Here is an 18,632-nt window from a genome sequence, read left to right as displayed (position 1 = left end):
CCACCAAAAAAGTAATGTGGCGGTTGCTCGACTAAGTTGTTTATAGTTCAATGGTTAAGTTGTAAGGTGAGTATATTATGTAAGTACATATCATATAGAAAAGGAAATAGATACCCTACGTCACATACGATTATAAGGTAAAGACTTAAATTTACTACATTTGCATTTCTAGTTGCATTTGTAGAGCGCTATCTTTTCTACTTTTGTATGTATTTTATTTTTTATTTTACTCCTCAGTTCAGCCAGAGACAGACAGAGATCCTTTGAAAAGTACCCTGGACTGGTTCGAAACTAGTTGGGCATACCAACTCCGAATAACATCCAAGTTCAGTCCTCAGACATATTTTATATTTAAAATGGATATCACGGATTGACGGTCAAAGTTAAATGTTAACCGTAACGTTTACTTTAGCCGCCTGTCATGCACCTGGTCGTTAATGTCAACTCGTCGGGGATTACAGCAAAGCGCTGGTATTTTCGTCAGATTCCTGAGGGACACATTAGTTGCGAGGTACAGAAATGCCTTGAGCACAAGCTTAGATATAAAAGGACAGCGGGGCTGACATTTTGACGTCACTTTGTGTCACGAGGTCAAACAAAATAGTACTCTTTCCGTTTGAGTAAATAGTAAGATATTTTCTTAGTATAAGTGGGTTACATAAGATTTTAGTTTTATTCCTCGCCCTATATTATGTGCGTCGTATTTTTTTATTGCTAGAGGTCAAGAGTCGTGACCTTTTTTATTTTATTCAGATACAAGTTAGCCCTTGATTGCAATGTCACCTGATGGTAAGTGGTGATGCAGTCTAAAATGGAAGCGGCTAACCGGAACGCTAAATCCCTTGGCGGCACGGCATTGCCGGTAGGGTGGTAACAAGCCACGGCCGAATAACAGCCTTTTCCAATAATGGTAGCGGTTTTCTTGACAAAATAATGCGATGGGCTCACACGTCCTTCTCGCTGAGATTTTTCGTTAAGACACTCACGATCAACACACATACACATATCTTCTCTATAATATAAAAATGAATCACTGAAAGTGTTGCTGATCGCAAATCTCGAGAACAGCTGAACCGATTTCGCTAATTCTTTTTTAATAATATTCCTTGAAGTACGAGGATGGTTCTCACGGAGAGAAAATTTTAAAAAATTTGAATCGACTGTTAGACTGAACGAAGTTCGCCAGGGCAGCTAGTAGTTAATATAAAAATATACATAGATTATTGAAATTTCGCACAGAGGTTCCCTTTCTAATGTAGGTGGATAACAAAATAAAGCTGGATTTTTTTGAAAAGTAGAAGCTGTGTTCAGGCACTAGTATCAACTAAGATCAACCGTTGCTCAGAGGTCCCCTTTTTAATGTATAGAAAGAATAATACCTGTTTTTTTAACTAAGTAATTCTCACGGTACAGCTACAGAAGCCGCGGTTGGTGATGTAGGAGGAATCTATAAGTAAGGTCAGGTCAAGATGGCAATCGGGGTATGAGGCAGGGGGACGCCCCGCACACCCATACACGTCACCCACGCTAGCCCGTACTGAACACCGCGGGGGCTGTGCGGGTGTCCCCACCTTCAATGCCATCTCAACCTGTTGCGTTTTATAGTCGCTAGTAAGTAGTAGTACCTACAGTGATAAGTCAAGATAAGTCAATGAGTACCTACCTAGGTTCACCAGTGTACAAGTTATAATTAAGAGCCTCAATAGCTCAACCGGTAAAGGAGTGGACTGAAAACCGAAAGGTCGACGGTTCAAACCCCGCCCGTTTCACTATTGTCGTACCTACTCCTAGCACAAGCCTGACGCTTAGTTGGAGAGGAAAGGGGAATATTAGTCATTTAACATGGCTAATATTCTTTAAAAAAAAAAACTATGATGTCGTGCTATTATTTCGCGTCTTGGGGATGAATGCGAGGCGTGTGTGGAGCGGCGCGGCGTGTCGTCGCGGCGTCTCCGAGTCTCGCGCAGATTGGAGTTCAGCTAGCCAAATACGGGCTGCTAGTCCGAGAGCCGGCACGCACTATACCTGCAGCAATAAGAAGCCACGGTTGTGGGCATCAGCTAGTATTGTACAATAGGTAAATTTCTATACCACCTATTTACTATCACACTGCTATGTATCGAAATATTTTGTTGAAAAGTTGACATTTCATGGCAGTGCGAGATGAGTGATTTACTAGATGTATTTGGTGGCACCAAGTTAGATTGTCAATAGATCTCAAGTGCCAGAGCGATCACGCACTCATGCGATCCGAATCCGTGAAAATATATAAATATAATAAATAATAACATTTATACAAATAACACTAAAATAAAATAAAATAAATTATTATTTTCTTACAATAATAGAGACGATAACTACTAGTCAAATCAGTGACTTTTTATCAAACGGCAGCAAGGTTCAAACGCTCGCTTATAAAGGGAGCTTGTATGAAATGTACAGCTAGGTGATTCTCTAACTCAGTGTCTAACACTAAATGATTTTACGAGGTTGGTTAGTTCTACATTGCTGCTTCACTAGGTGATATTAAAATATTTTTCCTAGAAAACCTTCAACGGATTTAAAAATGAGCTCCTTGCCTATCATTCAGTGTTAGAAACTAAGTTAGCGAGTCACGCTGCAGGTGGCGACGTCATAAATATTTGACGTAATTTGATATCCTTTTTTAGTTAAATCGAAATTTAGCACAATTAAAACTAACAGCGGACGTGGATTTTACGAATTTTTGAAGACCCTCTATTTAATAATTCCTAAAAATAATTTATTTTTGACATAATCATCATACCCATTTTATCATTTTGGTGAGCGTAGGTGTGGAAAATGTCAAGCTCCGAATTTTCCCAAACCAAAATATCATTGAGCGAGCACGAGCCAAAATGGCGCCTATTTAGTGAGTTAAATCCTGACCTTTAGGCTTATCAATTTAATTAAGTTGATAGACGTGTGTTGATATAACTGAAAATACACTACAATACAATCTCGCCCGCACCAATATCAACATCCCAACATCATTATTGAATTTAACATACACGTGTCACATAGCTCTGACATTCAAATTGAAAACAAATCAAATACACGTGTACGGTGCAACAGGGTGAAATTGATTGGCACAAAGCACTTGCCATTGTAACGTGTTCTATAAATAACTACTTTGAATGTAATTAATTTTATTATTTTAACGCATCCACACCTCAGTTAACATTTTGTGGAGCAACGTTTCCAAATGTTACACGGCAACATCAGGCAACAAAAAGTCATTTATTGTTAATATATTATGTTGCCAGAAAAGTTACAGATTGTTACCTAATGTTACCGTGTTGCACAATGTTGCTTCACAAAAGATAACTGCGGTGTGGATGCACCGTAAAGTCTCTTTCATGCTGCTCTAAACACCTGTCGCTAATTTTAAGGGTTCCATACTTCAAAAGAAACCCTTATACGATGACTTTGTTGTCTGTCGGTCAGTCCGTCTGTCCCTCAATCCATCTGTCCGTCTGTCTGTCGGTTTGTCGTGTCTGTCAAGAAAACCTATAGGATACTTCTCGGTGATCTAGAATTATAAAATTTGGCAGGTAGGTAGGTCTTACAGCACAAGTAAAGGAAAAAATACGAAAACCGTGAATTTGGTTACATTACAAACAAAATTAAAATGTTTTCATGAACCAATAATTAATATTTTCGAAATAACATAACTAGGTATATCAAGTGGGGTATCATATGAAAGGGCTTAACCTGTACATTCTAAAACAGATTTTATTTATTTTTATGCATAATTATTTTTGATTTATCATGCAAAATGTCGAAAAAATACCGTTCCTCCCCCCATCTGCGAAGTTAAGTAGGTACCTAGTCGAAAAATCTGATATACTTACCTAATTATGGCCAATAGAAGTTTATGTATATTTTACAGAAAAAATAAAACTAACACTTTCACTATCATAGTTTATATATATTAACAATAAACCTTATCAAACAAAGTTAGTTTTGCGGTTCATTAACAAAAAGGGCGGAGCCCTCATTGCGCGAGTCCAATTCGCACTTGGCCGGCTTTTTTTATTGAACTGAGCTGGTTTCCGGCTAGTAATGGGATGATGATGATGATGATATAGATGATCTCTTGCTATTATTATTAAACTCACAGCAATGAGGAATAAGGAACAGAGAGTGAATATCTTTTGTTTTTCGTTAATGTCTTTCTTTCTTAGGATAATACGCAGCTGTCTCTTGAACTACGAGTTATATTTTGTTATATAACGACGATTCAGAGTGATGTACTCTACGTCGACAGCGACGGAAACTTATAGACGGAAATGAAACATTCTGTGTTTAGTACATGGTGTCTTGGTTATCGTTTTGTTTTAATATCTATATCTATATAGGGGCCGAAAACCTTGCTAAATGTTAGCACCCTAGTGCCCTAACTAGGTATTTGTGCGAAGTCGTTAATCTGTCGTTCTCGCCAGTTGTAGGAAAGCCTGTCGTCATAAAATTTTGCTTTTACAAAGGCAAAATAAATACGTTAATGACAACGTTGTTTGTTTTGATGCGGCGATTGCAATAACTATAATAGAGTGAGAGCCAGCGCGTGCCAGACCTTCGTTATTTCATAAAAGCTGATTAATAGCCTCATCTGGTGACAGAAGGGCTGGCTCATTTTTTGCGCAACGGATCAGCCTGGCTGTCCAGCGCGGAAATGCAGCCAGTATTCTAAGCACCATTCCACGCGGGCATGATTTATATATTAATTAGATAAGGCTAGCTTTAAGTTTTACTGTAATATTTTCATTTTAAAAAAAAGCTGATAGTTTCTGTGCGTATTGTCCCCTATACTGGGAGGAATGATCAGCGACTATGAACTTTGGATCATGGTAGCTTTGGGAGATAACAGGTAATACTAAAGGTATCAAAATTCTTACGTCAAAGTATAAAGTCATTTTTTTTACATTTTCTTTAAAATAATATTATAAGAAATCATGTCATGCTTTGCTAGACACTTAGGTAGTACGGTGGCAACCCTCTGCCAGATACTTTTAAAGTTTAATAAATTATTTACGTTTATGTATGTACCTATAAACTTTCCCCCGAAGAAAATCCCTTACATTCTTCTACAAAATTACAATAATTAAAGTGAGCACTTATATAGACAAAAATCGACATTCTTTTTAGATTGCCTTCATTAATTTATTAAAAGTGGGACTTTAGAGGAGGTGAAGTACAAAAACCCGCTTTAACACTTTAATGGATTTTCTACTTGAAAAACTGAATAATATTTTTTCAAAACGAAAAAATTTACGCTCTCGAAAATCAAAAACAAAGGGCGTTCAGAAGAAGCGTGAATTTTTTTTAATGCCATTGCCACAGACTACAGGAAAAAGGAAGAGAGGAAACTGTTGCCAAAAACGAAACGTCCAAAACCATAACGTTGATATTATTATTATAATATCCATGCGTTTAACATAAAAATTGAGATTTTATCAATTACACATTATACCATTATACGATACCTAGACAAAATGTAATAAATTAGGTACCTATATGGCGATTTAATTCGTGCTCGGTGACGAGCAAGACAGAAGATACAAAACACAAGAGAGCAGAAGAGATATCACGACATGACAAAGTCTACTTCAAAACGCGAGCGGGCGTCATGACATATTATTATTATTATATTATGTAACTACGAATCGCACTTAATAAAACCATGGGGTTTTATTTACAGTTAATAAGACTATGGGGTTTTATTTACATTTAATAAAACCATGAGGTTTTATTTAAAATTAATAAAACAATGGGGTTCTATTTACAATTAATCTAACCATGGGGTTTTATTTAGAGTTGATAATACCATAGGAGTTTTATTTACAGTTAATAAAACAATGGGGTTTTGTTTGGGTTTTACTTCAATTTCCGTTATAAGATTTGCCTCATGCCGTCTTAAACTGCTTTTACACTTACCACCAGACAGCTGATGGCTAATGGCTATCTTGTTATCGAATAATAATAGAAAAAAACCTCAATCTTATACAGTGAGAACTTTACATTACACAGATGAAAACGTTACAATTGTATGCTTTGTTTTTATCTGTCACAGCAGCAACAAATAAATGTACCTACTTTCTTTCTTTCTTTCTAATGAAAAGGAATGACGTCTTTCGACAATGTCTTACAAGAGGGAGAGAGAGGTATGTGGATCTGCCCCCCAATTGTGTAAGAATAACCATTTCATGGCTATCGCAATCGTCAAGAAATTCTGCCCTTTGATTGGCTGTGAAAAAATGTAAACAGCGAATCAACCAATCAAAGGGCAGCATTTCTTGACGATTGCGATAGCGATGAAATGGTTATTCTTACACAATCGGGGGGCTGATTTCCATCTTGTTTTCTTCTAGTCTATGACATTCGTGGGTACTCGCCGCGCTAAAATGAAAACATTTTTCAGGTAAAACCGTCCGTTCAGCCCATAAATCATGGGAGCTCGTTTTGCCGAAGAACTGTGCGTCTTAATTAAAGTTGTCGTGCCATACTTTTCAACTCCACGTTTTCAAGTAATTTCGAAATGGGGAGGAAATTAATCATTATGATGTTTTTTTCTAACCGCCGTATACCTACCTACTTGTTTGTTTATTCAATTAATTTTATTTAGCTTAGGGACAGTATTGTTTCTGTAGACGTTATTAATGACTAGCTTATGCTCGCGACTTTGTCCGCGTGGACTACACAAATTTTAAACCCCTATTTCACCCTCTTAGGGGTTGAATATCCTTTCTTTGCGGATGCTTACGTCATAATAGCTATATGCATGCCGAATTTCAGCCCGATCCGTCCAGTAGTTTGAGCTGTGCGTTGATAGATCAGTCAGTCAGTCAATCACCTTTTCCTTTTATATATTTAGATAACTAGCTCATCTTATAACAGCTCCTACGTCAACTTAGGCATGTTGCCCACGACTTCGTCCGCTTGGATTTAGGTGGGTTATGTAGGTACCTGAAAGGTCGAGATGGCAATCGGGGTATGATGATAGGGGATGTCTAGCACACCCGCACGTCACCCGCGCCATCCCGCACCGGCGCGGCGGCGGTGATTACGTATCTTGCGACTGGTTTGCGACAGGCGTAAATCTCGCGATCAATGCTGTCAAACATCCGGCTAGAGAGAGACAGCAATAGCCACAAAGCAAAATAAGAAGAAGAAGCGAGACAGCAAATGAACTGTCGCATTGCTACTGTTGTTGCGTTGCTGTCGCTACTGCAACGTTTTACGTAATTACCCCGCCGGTTTGCAATCGACCTGCCGCGTATTATGCCTACCTACCTGAGTAATTATTGGTTGGAGTGTTTTTGAGATGCGATGTGTTCCCGAAAATCGGAGACTTGATGTAAAAGGGAGCACAACCCAGCAATGAGTGGGTATACAATATTTGTCACCGGCTGTACTCACGGATTAAGTCGACGTTAGCCGATCAAAGCATGAAACTAGAACATGCTCAGCCCCCCAATTGTGTAAGAATAACCATTTCATGGCTATCGCAATCGTCAATAAATTCTGCCCTTTGATTGGTTGATTCGCTTTTTACATTTTTTCACAGCCAATCAAAGGGCAGAATTCTTGACGATTGGGATAGCCATGAAATGGTTATTCTTACACAATTGGGGGGCTGATGGGCTAACGTCGACTAAATCCGTGAGTACAGCCGGTGACAGATATCTAAATATATAAAAGCGAAATACCACTCATTGACTGACTGACTAATCACGAAATCTCAGAAACTATTAAGCCTACAAACTTGAAATTTGGAAGGTATGTTCTTTATAGGACGTAGGTGTCAGCTAAGAAACGGTTTTGATAAATTCCCCTCCCTAAGGGTGTGAATTTGGGGTTTAAAAGTTTTGTGAAAATCCTATTTTTGAAGTTAGAGATATGAAAATTGGCATTTAGGTATTGTGGGTTCCGTGCCTTAAGGTGAGACTGAGTAAGTAGGTAAGTGCTGCCTTTTGCAGCGGGAAAATTTCAGATCTCATGATAAACCAGAAATTTTACGCGGACGAAGTCGCAGGCAACTGCTAGTTGTATATAGAATGGAAATCACTCATGATAGTTTAAACCGAGTTGTTATTCTAAGGTAACGCTAAAATGAGTACCTAGGTAATTTGATGGACAGATGAGACACATTTTGCTAACTTATTTTTCAAAGCATTTAATTTTCTAGCGCAGTTATAAAAGCAGTAGAAATGTTCAAAGTTACTTACATGTGACTCAAGCTTTGTAACTTACGTGCTTGTTAAAGAACGCCGCAAAGCCTTCAGCCGGTGCCGCCTTTGTTCTAGATATGGTCGGAGCATTTTTCTTCCATGGACTCATATACCTACTAGGCTAGTACATAATAATATCATTTACGTATAGGTACAGGGTGTAACCAGAACGCTAGCAATAACTTAGCGTTATTGTTAACTACCTAAACACAATCCAATACCAATAATAACCATTTTGCCTCATTTTATAGTTTGGTAAGTAGGTACTTACCTACTGTGTAAATAGGTAAGTACCAAACTATTACTCAAGCAATATATTTTATAGATTCTTTCGTACCTACATATCTTATGTCAATGGTTGTATCTGCCAAAGAAGTACTAATTCTTGATGTAATAAGAATTATTACTTTCTATATCGATCGTCTCTGCTACTAATAACTTGTCAAACGTTCAAGCGATCCATAGGTTAAATTATTGGCATCGATATGAATGACAAGATATGCTCAAGCGAAGCAATAAATCAGCGCCACCTCTTAGATACTAATGAACGACCCGTTTGAAATCCAGACGTCACTGAGGTTGCATTGGTGCTAAAGCACCAATGAGTCGGTGCCATTTTGTTTGTTCAATGGCCATGTCCATACGAAGTGATATATAAGTCAATGATTATTATTAGTCTCGCTACGTGAAACGGTCCTTTGTCTGTCGTCGTATCATTCATGAAGAGTGATACGAACACGTGTATTATTGCAATACTCATCAACAACACGAGTGTAAAGATACCGGTGCTCATTAAAAAGTCTGCCGCAGCGGTGCCTCTCTAAAGACAGGCTACCTCGTTTTAGCTCGCCGTCAGGGCCGTCTTTATCCGGGGGTTCAAGGGGTGCGGTGCACCCGGGCGCAGAGTCCTAGCGGGCGCAAGCCGACCGCCCATTTTACCTACCTACCTAGATTAGATTTCGGGCAATGCCGAAATGGAAACAAATAGATGCCTCCCATGGGCAGTACCTATTGTGAAAAATTTCGCGCTCGCTTCTCTCGCGCTTTATTACTTTCTGAGTTCTGAGAGCCTAGATTTCATTTTCGGGGATGCCGAAAAGGACACAAATATGCACCTCCCTTGAGCGATATTTATAAAAAAATTGCGCTCGCTTTACTCGCGCTTTCTAAGGTTTTAACCAACATTTTACTTATTTTCCGAGACATTTTTCTATTTAAATAATAAATAATTTTGAGCTCGCTTCGCTCCTGCTTATAGTTATAGTGAGCGACAGGTCAAGATGGCAATCGGGGTGGGGACACCGTACACGGCGCACACCCGCATAGCCCCCGCGCGAGCCCGGTATAGCGTCGGTGACGTGTGGGTGTGCGGGGCGTCCCCCCGCCTAATACCCCGATGGCCAGCTTGACCTGTCACGTACTATATGTGTGCTGGTAATTATTAGATACTTTTAATGGCGGGCGGGGCGCAGACTAACTTTCGTACCCCGGCGCCGAATATGCTTAAGCCGGTCCTGCTCGCCGTGTAAGTTCCCAGGCTCTTACAGTAAGAGATAATGACTACAATCCATACTACATCTATTTTTAAGCCTCTGTATGTTTTTTTCATAGATTTATATGTAGGTATAGATATTAGATACCTAGTTCAATCCACGAAGACGCGCTCCACTATTTTTCGTGCGAGGAAACCACGGGTGCGGGGAGTGATCTTTGCCTAATTTATTATCTTGTGCGAGTGCCCACATCGCTGATCGGTGCGTTACGACTTAGGTACGATAGAACTCACAAGCTAACAATACACAGCACATTTGCGTTGTAACCGATTGGGACAAAGAGTGGGGCGCGTCATCATGGATTGAACTATCTATACCTAGGTACTTCTACTTCTTGGTAAACACTCTTGGCAGAGCGGTCGTGGTGAGTGACATATTTAAAAAAATCATTCAAAATAAGATGCGTGGTGTGTGGTACCAAAATGGGCATGCTGCTAGTTTTATAAAATACTCATGTTTCTCTAAAGCAATTATTAATTCAGACAAGGCCTTCGTTAATAATGATTTATGATAGAACTTCACTTAGAGGTAGATAAGATCCTTTAATCATTACCTAATCTGTCACTAGGTACTTACCTATAGAGAAGATACTCTGGTATTTTGTAATTAGGGTTCCGTGCCTCAGAAAGAAAAATGGAACCCTTATAGGATCACTTTGTTGTCGGTCTGTCTCATCTGTCTGCCAAGAAACCTATAGGGTACTTCCCGTTGACCTATAATCATGAAATTTGGCAGGAAGGTACGTCTTATAGCACAGACGAGGGGAAACATCTAAAAACCGTGAATTTGTGGTTGTGTCACAAGAAAAAAATTAAAATGTGTTCAGGAACAAATATTGCTATTTTCAACTTTCAGAGTAAGATACCAAGTGGAGTATCATATTATGAAAGGGCTTTAAGTAGCTGTACCTACTTACCTACATTCTAAAACAGTTTTTATTTATTTTAAGTAGGTAGGTATAGGTTCCTAATAGTTTTCTAGAATCTATCGTGAAGAAAGAAAGAACGTTAGATCTATCGTGCAAAATATTGATAAAATACGATTGTTGTACAGAACCCTCAGTGCGCGAGTCTGACTCGCATTTGGCCGTTTTTTTTTTCATAGTGTTTTGCCTACACTTCAAGGAAATTCAAGCATTGTGGTCAGAGCGTCGGGTGCGATCCCAGGAGACGCGGGTTCGATTCCTGCCCGTCCGCAATTTTTATTATAAATGCGAAATTGTGTCTGTCTGTCTGTCTGTCTGCTAGCTTTTCACGGCTCAACCATTCAACCAATTTTGATGAAATTTGGTACAGAGTTAGCTTATATCCCGGGGAAGGACATAGGCTACTTTTTATCCCAGAAAATTAAAGAGTTCCCACGGGATTTTAAAAACCTAAATCCACGCGGACGAAGTCGCGGGCATCATCTACTTCTGGTATAAAGCCTTGGTGTAAAAATTTCAAAAGAAAGTTAAAATCATTCCATGCGTTTTAGTCAACAAAGGGAAGTGGAATCGTCACGACTTGTGCGCTGTGACCTCAAAACCTAGAAGGGGTCGCTGTGACAATATTCTCTATGACATTCTAAACCTATGGACTAAGAGCTAGCGCGTGCCAGACTTTTGTTATTTTATAAAGGCTGAAAGTTTCTCTGCGTATTGTCCCCAACACAGTGAGGAAAGATGAGCTATTATTAAGTTTGGATTATGGTGGCTTTGGGAGATAACAGGTATCAAATAAAGGTGTAAAAAATCTTACGTCAAATTCAGAAGTAGTTTGAGTGAGCGTCTTACGCTCGTCGTGTGTTACTATTCCGCTGTGATATTTAGTAATGAACTTTTTCTTACCTACCTACATTATATTATATAAATGATTGTTTTTTTTTACCTATTATTATTACCTATTATTAGTTTAAACTAACTTACATTTAGCTCAATGTTGTTAGTTTATATTAAGTAATTGTTAGTTAGCTTTTAAGTATTAAGTATACCAATAAATTAATGTGTTACGTGTAGGTACCTATCGACTGTCGACGGCACTGGTGTACGGAAAAACTTATTTAAAGTTTATGAATGCACCAAACTTGTTGTACTTAAACTGTAAATATTCTTCTTTAATAAATAAATAAATACAATACAAAAAATTTATAAACTTTAAGGGCGTCTGGCAAGGGGTAGCCAAGTTACTATGCATGACGTGATTTCTAATACTTTTTCGACGCAAATATTAAAAAATTAGACTTTATAGATTGACGTGAGATTTTTTACACTTCTATTACCTCGCCATTTTTTTTTTTTAAAGAATATTAGCCATGTTAAATGACTAATATTCCCCTTTCCTCTCCAATTAAGCGTCAGGCTTGTGCTAGGAGTAGGTACGACAATAGTGCAACGGGCGGGGTTTGAACCGTCGACCTTTCGGTTTTCAGTCCACTCCTATACCGGTTGAGCTATTGAGGCTCTAAAGCCCCATGATTCAAATGTGATAATCGCTGATCGTTCTTCATTGTGTTGGAGACAATTATACGCAGAGAAACTTTCAGCTTTTATAAAATAACAAAAGTCTGGCACGCGCTAGCTCTTAGTCCATAGGCTTAGAATGTCATAGAGAATATAGTGCATATTGTGCATGCAGTGTTGGGGACAATACTCAGATAAACTTTTCGCTTTTATAAATAACGATGGTCTGGTACGCGCTGGCTCTCTCTCTACTAGCTTGAGTGACGTCGTAATGCATTTGCGTTAAGTTTTTGTGTCAACAACCACTACCCCACTACCCCACTACCCCACTACCCACCGCTACCAATCCATTAACTTGGTGTAGTCTATAATGATACCTACGCGACAGGTCGAGATGGCAATCGGGGAGGCAACGCTCCGCACACCCGCATAGCCCCCGCGCTAACCCGGTGCGGGCGAGCGCGGGTGACGTTCCCTCCCCGATTGCCATTTCGCCTATCGTGTATCCAATCAAATCTTCACTAAGTGGGTACTAGGTAGGTACCTAGGTGCCTACCTACTCCGTTCCTTTCAGAAACTTGTAATTTCATGAACACGTTGTTATTATAGTGCGCTGTTTTTAGCCATAAATAATGAGCTAATATTCCATTCACGCTATTTGTTCCCACCGCTGCAATTCCCATTCCGATTAACACTGTTATCCGAGCCAATAATCCCTGTTCACATAAATATCCCATAGCGTTACTACAGCAACGTTAAACATGCCTGATTAAAAACTATAAATTCGCTCTTTCATTCAAACAAAACAGTTCAATACCCGACCATAGATATAACATTACACAGTTGTTATTACAGTGCGCTGTGTTTAGCAATTAAAATGCGCTAATAGGTACCTACCTAATGAAAATGAGAAAAAGGATCCTTATAGGATCACTTCTTTGTCTGTTTGTTAGTCAAGAACCGTCAAGGGAATCAAAACCCTTATAGGCGCCGTCCTATTGTCATCGCTCGTGCGATGATGCGTGCGTCGGGCGTCCGACGAAACGAAAATGATCGCGCGTCCCGTGCGTTCAAGCAAACTGTGTTCTACTGAATGTCCTATTGAAGATCGCGCGATCATGCGATGCGTTCATAATGTATTTCATCGCACGATGAAACCGCATCGCATCATCGCGCGAGCGATGGCAATAGGACGGCGCCTTAGGGTAGGTACCTACCTAGTAAATGTTAGCATTAGGTGAGATCCTTAGTCCAACTAATACCGATATCGATGAAAAATGTTTCAATAACGATTTGTTCCTGGCAAGAACAATGATCGGATTTTTCTCTGGCCCTAGGCTGGACTATAAATTACCAGCAGTGCGCGAGTGCCACTAAATAATAAATCGCCCATGCCGGTCGCACTCCACTCATATTCATAACCTATGGCCAATCGGGGCTTTTATTCAATCAGGCAGTCGACTCCAGATAAATACCTATAAAGATTTTCGCTTGTTTCGCTCAGAGCACATGAGTAGATAATTATCTACTCGTACCTACCCATATTAATTACTATAAATGCGAAAATGTGTTTGTTTGTTGATTTGTTGGCTTTCTGGTTTATTGGTTTGTTGGTTTGTCCTTTGTCGCAACGGAGCAATGGTTTTTCGTGATTTTTTGCATTGGTAGGTACCTATACACAGGCTACTTTTTATCCCGGAAAATCAAAGAGTTCCCATGGGATCTTTTAAAAAACTAAATCGACGCGAACGAAGTCGTGGGCATCAGATAGTATTATAAAATTGCTAAAATGTGTCTGTCTGTCTGCTAGCTTTTACAGCCCATTTTTTTAACCGGGACGAACAAATCTGTGTGTTCCACCGAGCGCCTAAACTACATACTGGCCCGATTTTGATGAATGAGGTGTCAATTGATTTGTTGTTATGGTCCGAGTGACATGGGCCACATTTTATAGTTAAAATTGATCTAACGGATGTTACACCAATAAAGTGGCGATAGACTAAAAAAATTGTTCAACTTGTGGTTTAATAGAAGATACCCACCATCTATTGGTGGAGTGTGTGCGGAGTGAAGAAATGCGAGCCGCAATGATGACTCGGTTTTGCCTTAATTTATCGGATGTGGGTATTTTCCAAAGCGTTCTCGCGGTACCTTTTTCCACAGCCGCGAGAACTCTTTTTGAATTTATTTTAAGAATAATAGAAACGTAAGAATATTATGTAAGTACTAAGTTAAAATAGAGAGAAGTGTTATTAGGGTACTATGGATCTGACATAGTCACATAGTGATTAAAAGATCCCAAAAAATTTAGAATAAAAAAAAAAAAAAAAAAACCCCTAGTGTATAAATCCATACTTTAATATTATAAATGCGAAAGTGTGTCTGTCTATCTGTCTGTCTGTCTGTCAGCCTTTCACGGCTCAAACGTTTTTTTTGTTATCTTAAAGATTTCTCTTTGTTACAGGTGTGGTTTTTGAGCAAAACTCGGATGAGATCCAGGAGGCGTTCAAGTTCGCCATGGTTCAGTACACTAACAGAAAGAATAAGACTGGGCTTGACTTCCAGCTTTTTGTGGACGTCATCAACACGGCTGACGCTTTCAAGCTGTCGCGACTAAGTAAGTACTAAGTATCAACTGTTTTCCATGAAAGTCTGTTCTAAGTTAACCGTGAAAATTTCATAGTTTTTTTTAATAGAGATAGCGAGCAAACGGGCAGGCGGATCACCCGATGTTAAGTGATTACCGCCGCCCATGAACATTTGCAGCACCAGAGGAACCGCCGATGCGTTGCCGGCTTTTTAGGAATTTGTTGGCCTTTTACGTGTGAAAACTGAAATCCGAACGTAACTATTATTATTTAAAAGTCCCTATATATTTTTTTTAACTAATTCACAATACGAATGCTTTGCTATTATTTTTCAACAGGCGTTTCTTAACACTATTATTATTTTGTAGTTTTTTAATTTTTACATTATTATAGGCATCGTTAGATAACCTACAGGCCCGAGAGTTCTCCATATTGTTTTCAAAAGTGTGTGAAGTCCGCCTAGCTATTATTCATTTCCTAATTTTGTCCAAGTCACTTAGGTAAGGGTTCGTTCTTCGTACCTACCTGCCTACTGATCATATTTCTCTGTTTTATTGAATGAACAGGAATCTTTTTATTAGGTTAGATAGGTACCTACCTACTTAGTTGCAAGAAAATGGAAACAGTTTTAGTTGATACATTTCTAAGGAACAATATGTATCGTTGGAATTTTATATAAATGCCGATGTCAATGGCTTGCGAAATATTTACGAAGAGTTAGCAAATATCTCCGCTAACCCGGGCCATCTTCGGGGGATTTTGTTATTAGTATCGTTTGTGTATACTATTAAAGATATTGGATTGAATGGGACAATGGGAGGACGCCTGCGGCATACTCCGATAGCTATTGATATGACGTCTCGACAACGATAATATAATGTTTCACTAGATGTAGCACTTTATAGTAACACTAGCGACCCGCCCCAGCTTCGCATGGGTGCAATGTATATACTAATGTGGATACATGTATGCTAGCGCGGACTTTTTTGTAGAAGTTTATAAGAGAAACAATTTCACCATACATTGTTTTCGTGTAACTTTGACCATTTAGATAGCGCACGCCTCGGAAACTCTCAAATAGAGAGGATTTTTTCTGACCTAATTCACATTATTTCACTTTCCCTAGGGATCTACATTTTTTTGAGAATTAAACTATACCTATAAACCTTCCTCTTGAATCACTCTATCTATTGGTGAAAACCGCATTAAAATCCGTTGCGTAGTTTAAAAGATCTACGCGTTCATACATACATACATACATACATACAGACGCGGGAAGCGATTTTATTTTATACTATGTTGAGATGTTCCAACGAACATCGGTGCACTGTCCGCACATCTGTCAATCGTCATCCGCTTCAGACGCAGTCCGTTTCTAGGGACATAAATAAGTTAGAACAGACTATATTGATAGAGAGAGAGCCAGTGTGTGCCAGACCTTCGTTATTTTATAAAAACTGAAAGTTTCTCTACGTATTGTCCCCAACACAGGGAAGAACGTTTCTTTGGATGTTGGTTTGGATCATGTGTATGCAGGTAGGTCTTATAGCTGACATTAGGGGAAAAATCTGAAAACCGTGATTTTGGGGTCACATCAGACAAAAAAAAATTAAATTGTGGTCATGAACTATAAATTAGTATTTTCAATTATCAAAGTAAGATAACTATATCAAGTGGGGTATCATATGAAAGGGCTTCATCTGTGGATTCTAAAACAGATTTTTATTTATTTTTATAAATCATAGTTTTTGATTTATTGTGCAAAATGTTGAAAAAATACGACTGTACTGCAAAACCCTTGGTGCGCGAGCCTGACTCGCATTTGGCCGGTGTTTTTTAATAATTTAACTTTTTAATTTGTAAACTTACCCAGGCCAAATAAGTTTCGGAATTTGATTTCCCGCTGGATTATTAATTTACTGACTATGATATTCGTACGAACTTACATCAATGGGCATAGTCGGAAAACATGTGGCTCATCCTCAAACTCTGACTATGAGTAATTATCGGAGTCGGACATACCTAAATTCAAAACGTGTTTTAATTAAAGTTAGGGATGTAATATTGTTTTGTCATATTCTTCAAAGGTGTTCCGCGCCACGTGTGACATTGAAATATTTAGTAGATACTAGCTGATGCCCGCGACTTCGTACGCGTGGATTTAGGTTTTTAAAAATCGCGTGGGAACTCATCAATTTTCCGGGATGAAAAGTAGCCTATGTCCTTCCCCGGGATATAAGCTAGCTCTGTACCAAATTTCATCAAAATCGGTTGAACGGTTGAGCCGTGAAAAGCTAGGAGACAGACATAAAGACAGCCTATTCTGTCGAAATTTGGTGTACTGGCACTGTCGGTATATTCGAAATGCAAGCTATCCTCTTGCATCCCGGGTTACAGTGTTCTGACAGATCCAAAACAATTTTGATGGACAGGTTAACAATTACTCGCAGATTAAAACTCCGTTGATGTTTTTGTTATATTTTTACGTATCGTATAATATAAACGTTACTAAAATTCAGTCGCAAATAAAAACAGTAGACAAAAAATACGTATAACACGCTTTAAACATTTTTATCAGGAAAAAAGGAAGTAAAAATTTATCCAAGATATAAAAAAAACAGGCTGAAGGACCGGAAATGCCATAAAAATCCGCGAAGCCATCATTAGTCCGAGACGTGTTTTGATCAGGAAACGCCCGCTTTTTATCTCCTCTCGCAATTTAAAATGAAACCCTAGAAAAATGCCTTTATAAAATAAAAAAAACCGGCTAAGTGCAAGTCAGACTCGCGCACCGAGGGTTCTGTACTACAGTCGTATTTTTTCGACATTTTGCACGATAAATCAAAAACTATTATGCATAAAAATAAATAAATAAAACTCTGTTTTAGAATTTACCCAACATGCCGTAACAGCATCGAGGCGTACTCCCAACATGCCGTAGCAGCATCGAGGCGTAGCCCCAACATGCCGTATCCCCAACATGACGTAGCAGCAACTTAGCGTAGTTAAATAGTAGTCCCAAATGACGTAGCGGCAACGTGGCGTACCAATAATGTAGCGTGGCAATAACGTAGCGCGGCAATAACGCAGCGTGACAATAACGAGACGTGGTGGTAGTGGTGATGGTATCTGTGACAATATTATTTCGTATTACGAGCGTGCTTCACTATGAAACTTTTGGGTAGGAGTAGACATTCCAATAAAAACAAACCAAAATTGTACTAAAATGTCATCCCATATCGTTTCCCTAGTCACCCAAAACCTTTCAAGAGCAATAAAATCGTAAGAACTTTGTTAGTATATAGGTATATATTATTTATCGATCTATCTACTGGGGTTTACCAATAGATTAGGCCGATATTAAATTTCTTACGGCTTGTCTTTTCTGTTAACGTGGCTGTACCTTTCCTTATTGAGTTTCATGTATTCTATGCTTCATATTGTTATGTCGCATTCTGAATCTTTAGTAGCTTATAGGCTTAAAAGTTGAATTATAATACCTCAACCTTTGCACTAAAAAAAAACTCCAAACTAATAAAGGTCTTCGCACGTTACACAGACTCGATGCTGACTCTACTCCGACTCGACTCACTGTAAAGTATAGAAACGTATTTATATTATCGTGTTTCTTAAGCTGGAAAGACTTGTAACACTTTATTGTAATGTGTCGAGTTTTTGTAACTCAAACCAAATACTGATTTGTTACTTTGTAATGTTTAAAATTTAATTTGTACCAAGATCATTTACAATAAAGAGAAAAAGATAGTAAAAGTGGACAGGGAAACACTTATATCTATGAGAG

The 18,632-nt window shown here is 38.7% G+C and overlaps 2 protein-coding genes across 2 annotated transcripts in view; one reads left to right on the top strand and one right to left on the bottom strand.

Moving 5' to 3' along the window:
- Positions 1-18,632, bottom strand: part of LOC117995436 (N(G),N(G)-dimethylarginine dimethylaminohydrolase 1) — a 408,993-nt gene that overhangs the window by 141,122 nt on the left and 249,239 nt on the right. The window lies entirely within an intron of this gene.
- The window catches only part of LOC117995781 (glutamate receptor 1-like), a 307,480-nt gene that overhangs the window by 74,557 nt on the left and 214,291 nt on the right, over positions 1-18,632 (top strand). The window contains exon 4 of the mRNA XM_069508830.1: positions 14,707-14,859. Within this exon, the coding sequence (XP_069364931.1) occupies positions 14,707-14,859 (153 nt within the window). The remainder of the gene's footprint in view (positions 1-14,706; positions 14,860-18,632) is intronic.

The sequence above is a fragment of the Maniola hyperantus genome, chromosome Z (assembly GCF_902806685.2).
Source record: "Maniola hyperantus chromosome Z, iAphHyp1.2, whole genome shotgun sequence".
Lineage (NCBI taxonomy): Eukaryota > Metazoa > Arthropoda > Insecta > Lepidoptera > Nymphalidae > Maniola > Maniola hyperantus.
Note: the sequence above shows the minus strand (reverse complement) of the source record. Positions and strands in the feature narration are given on the sequence as shown.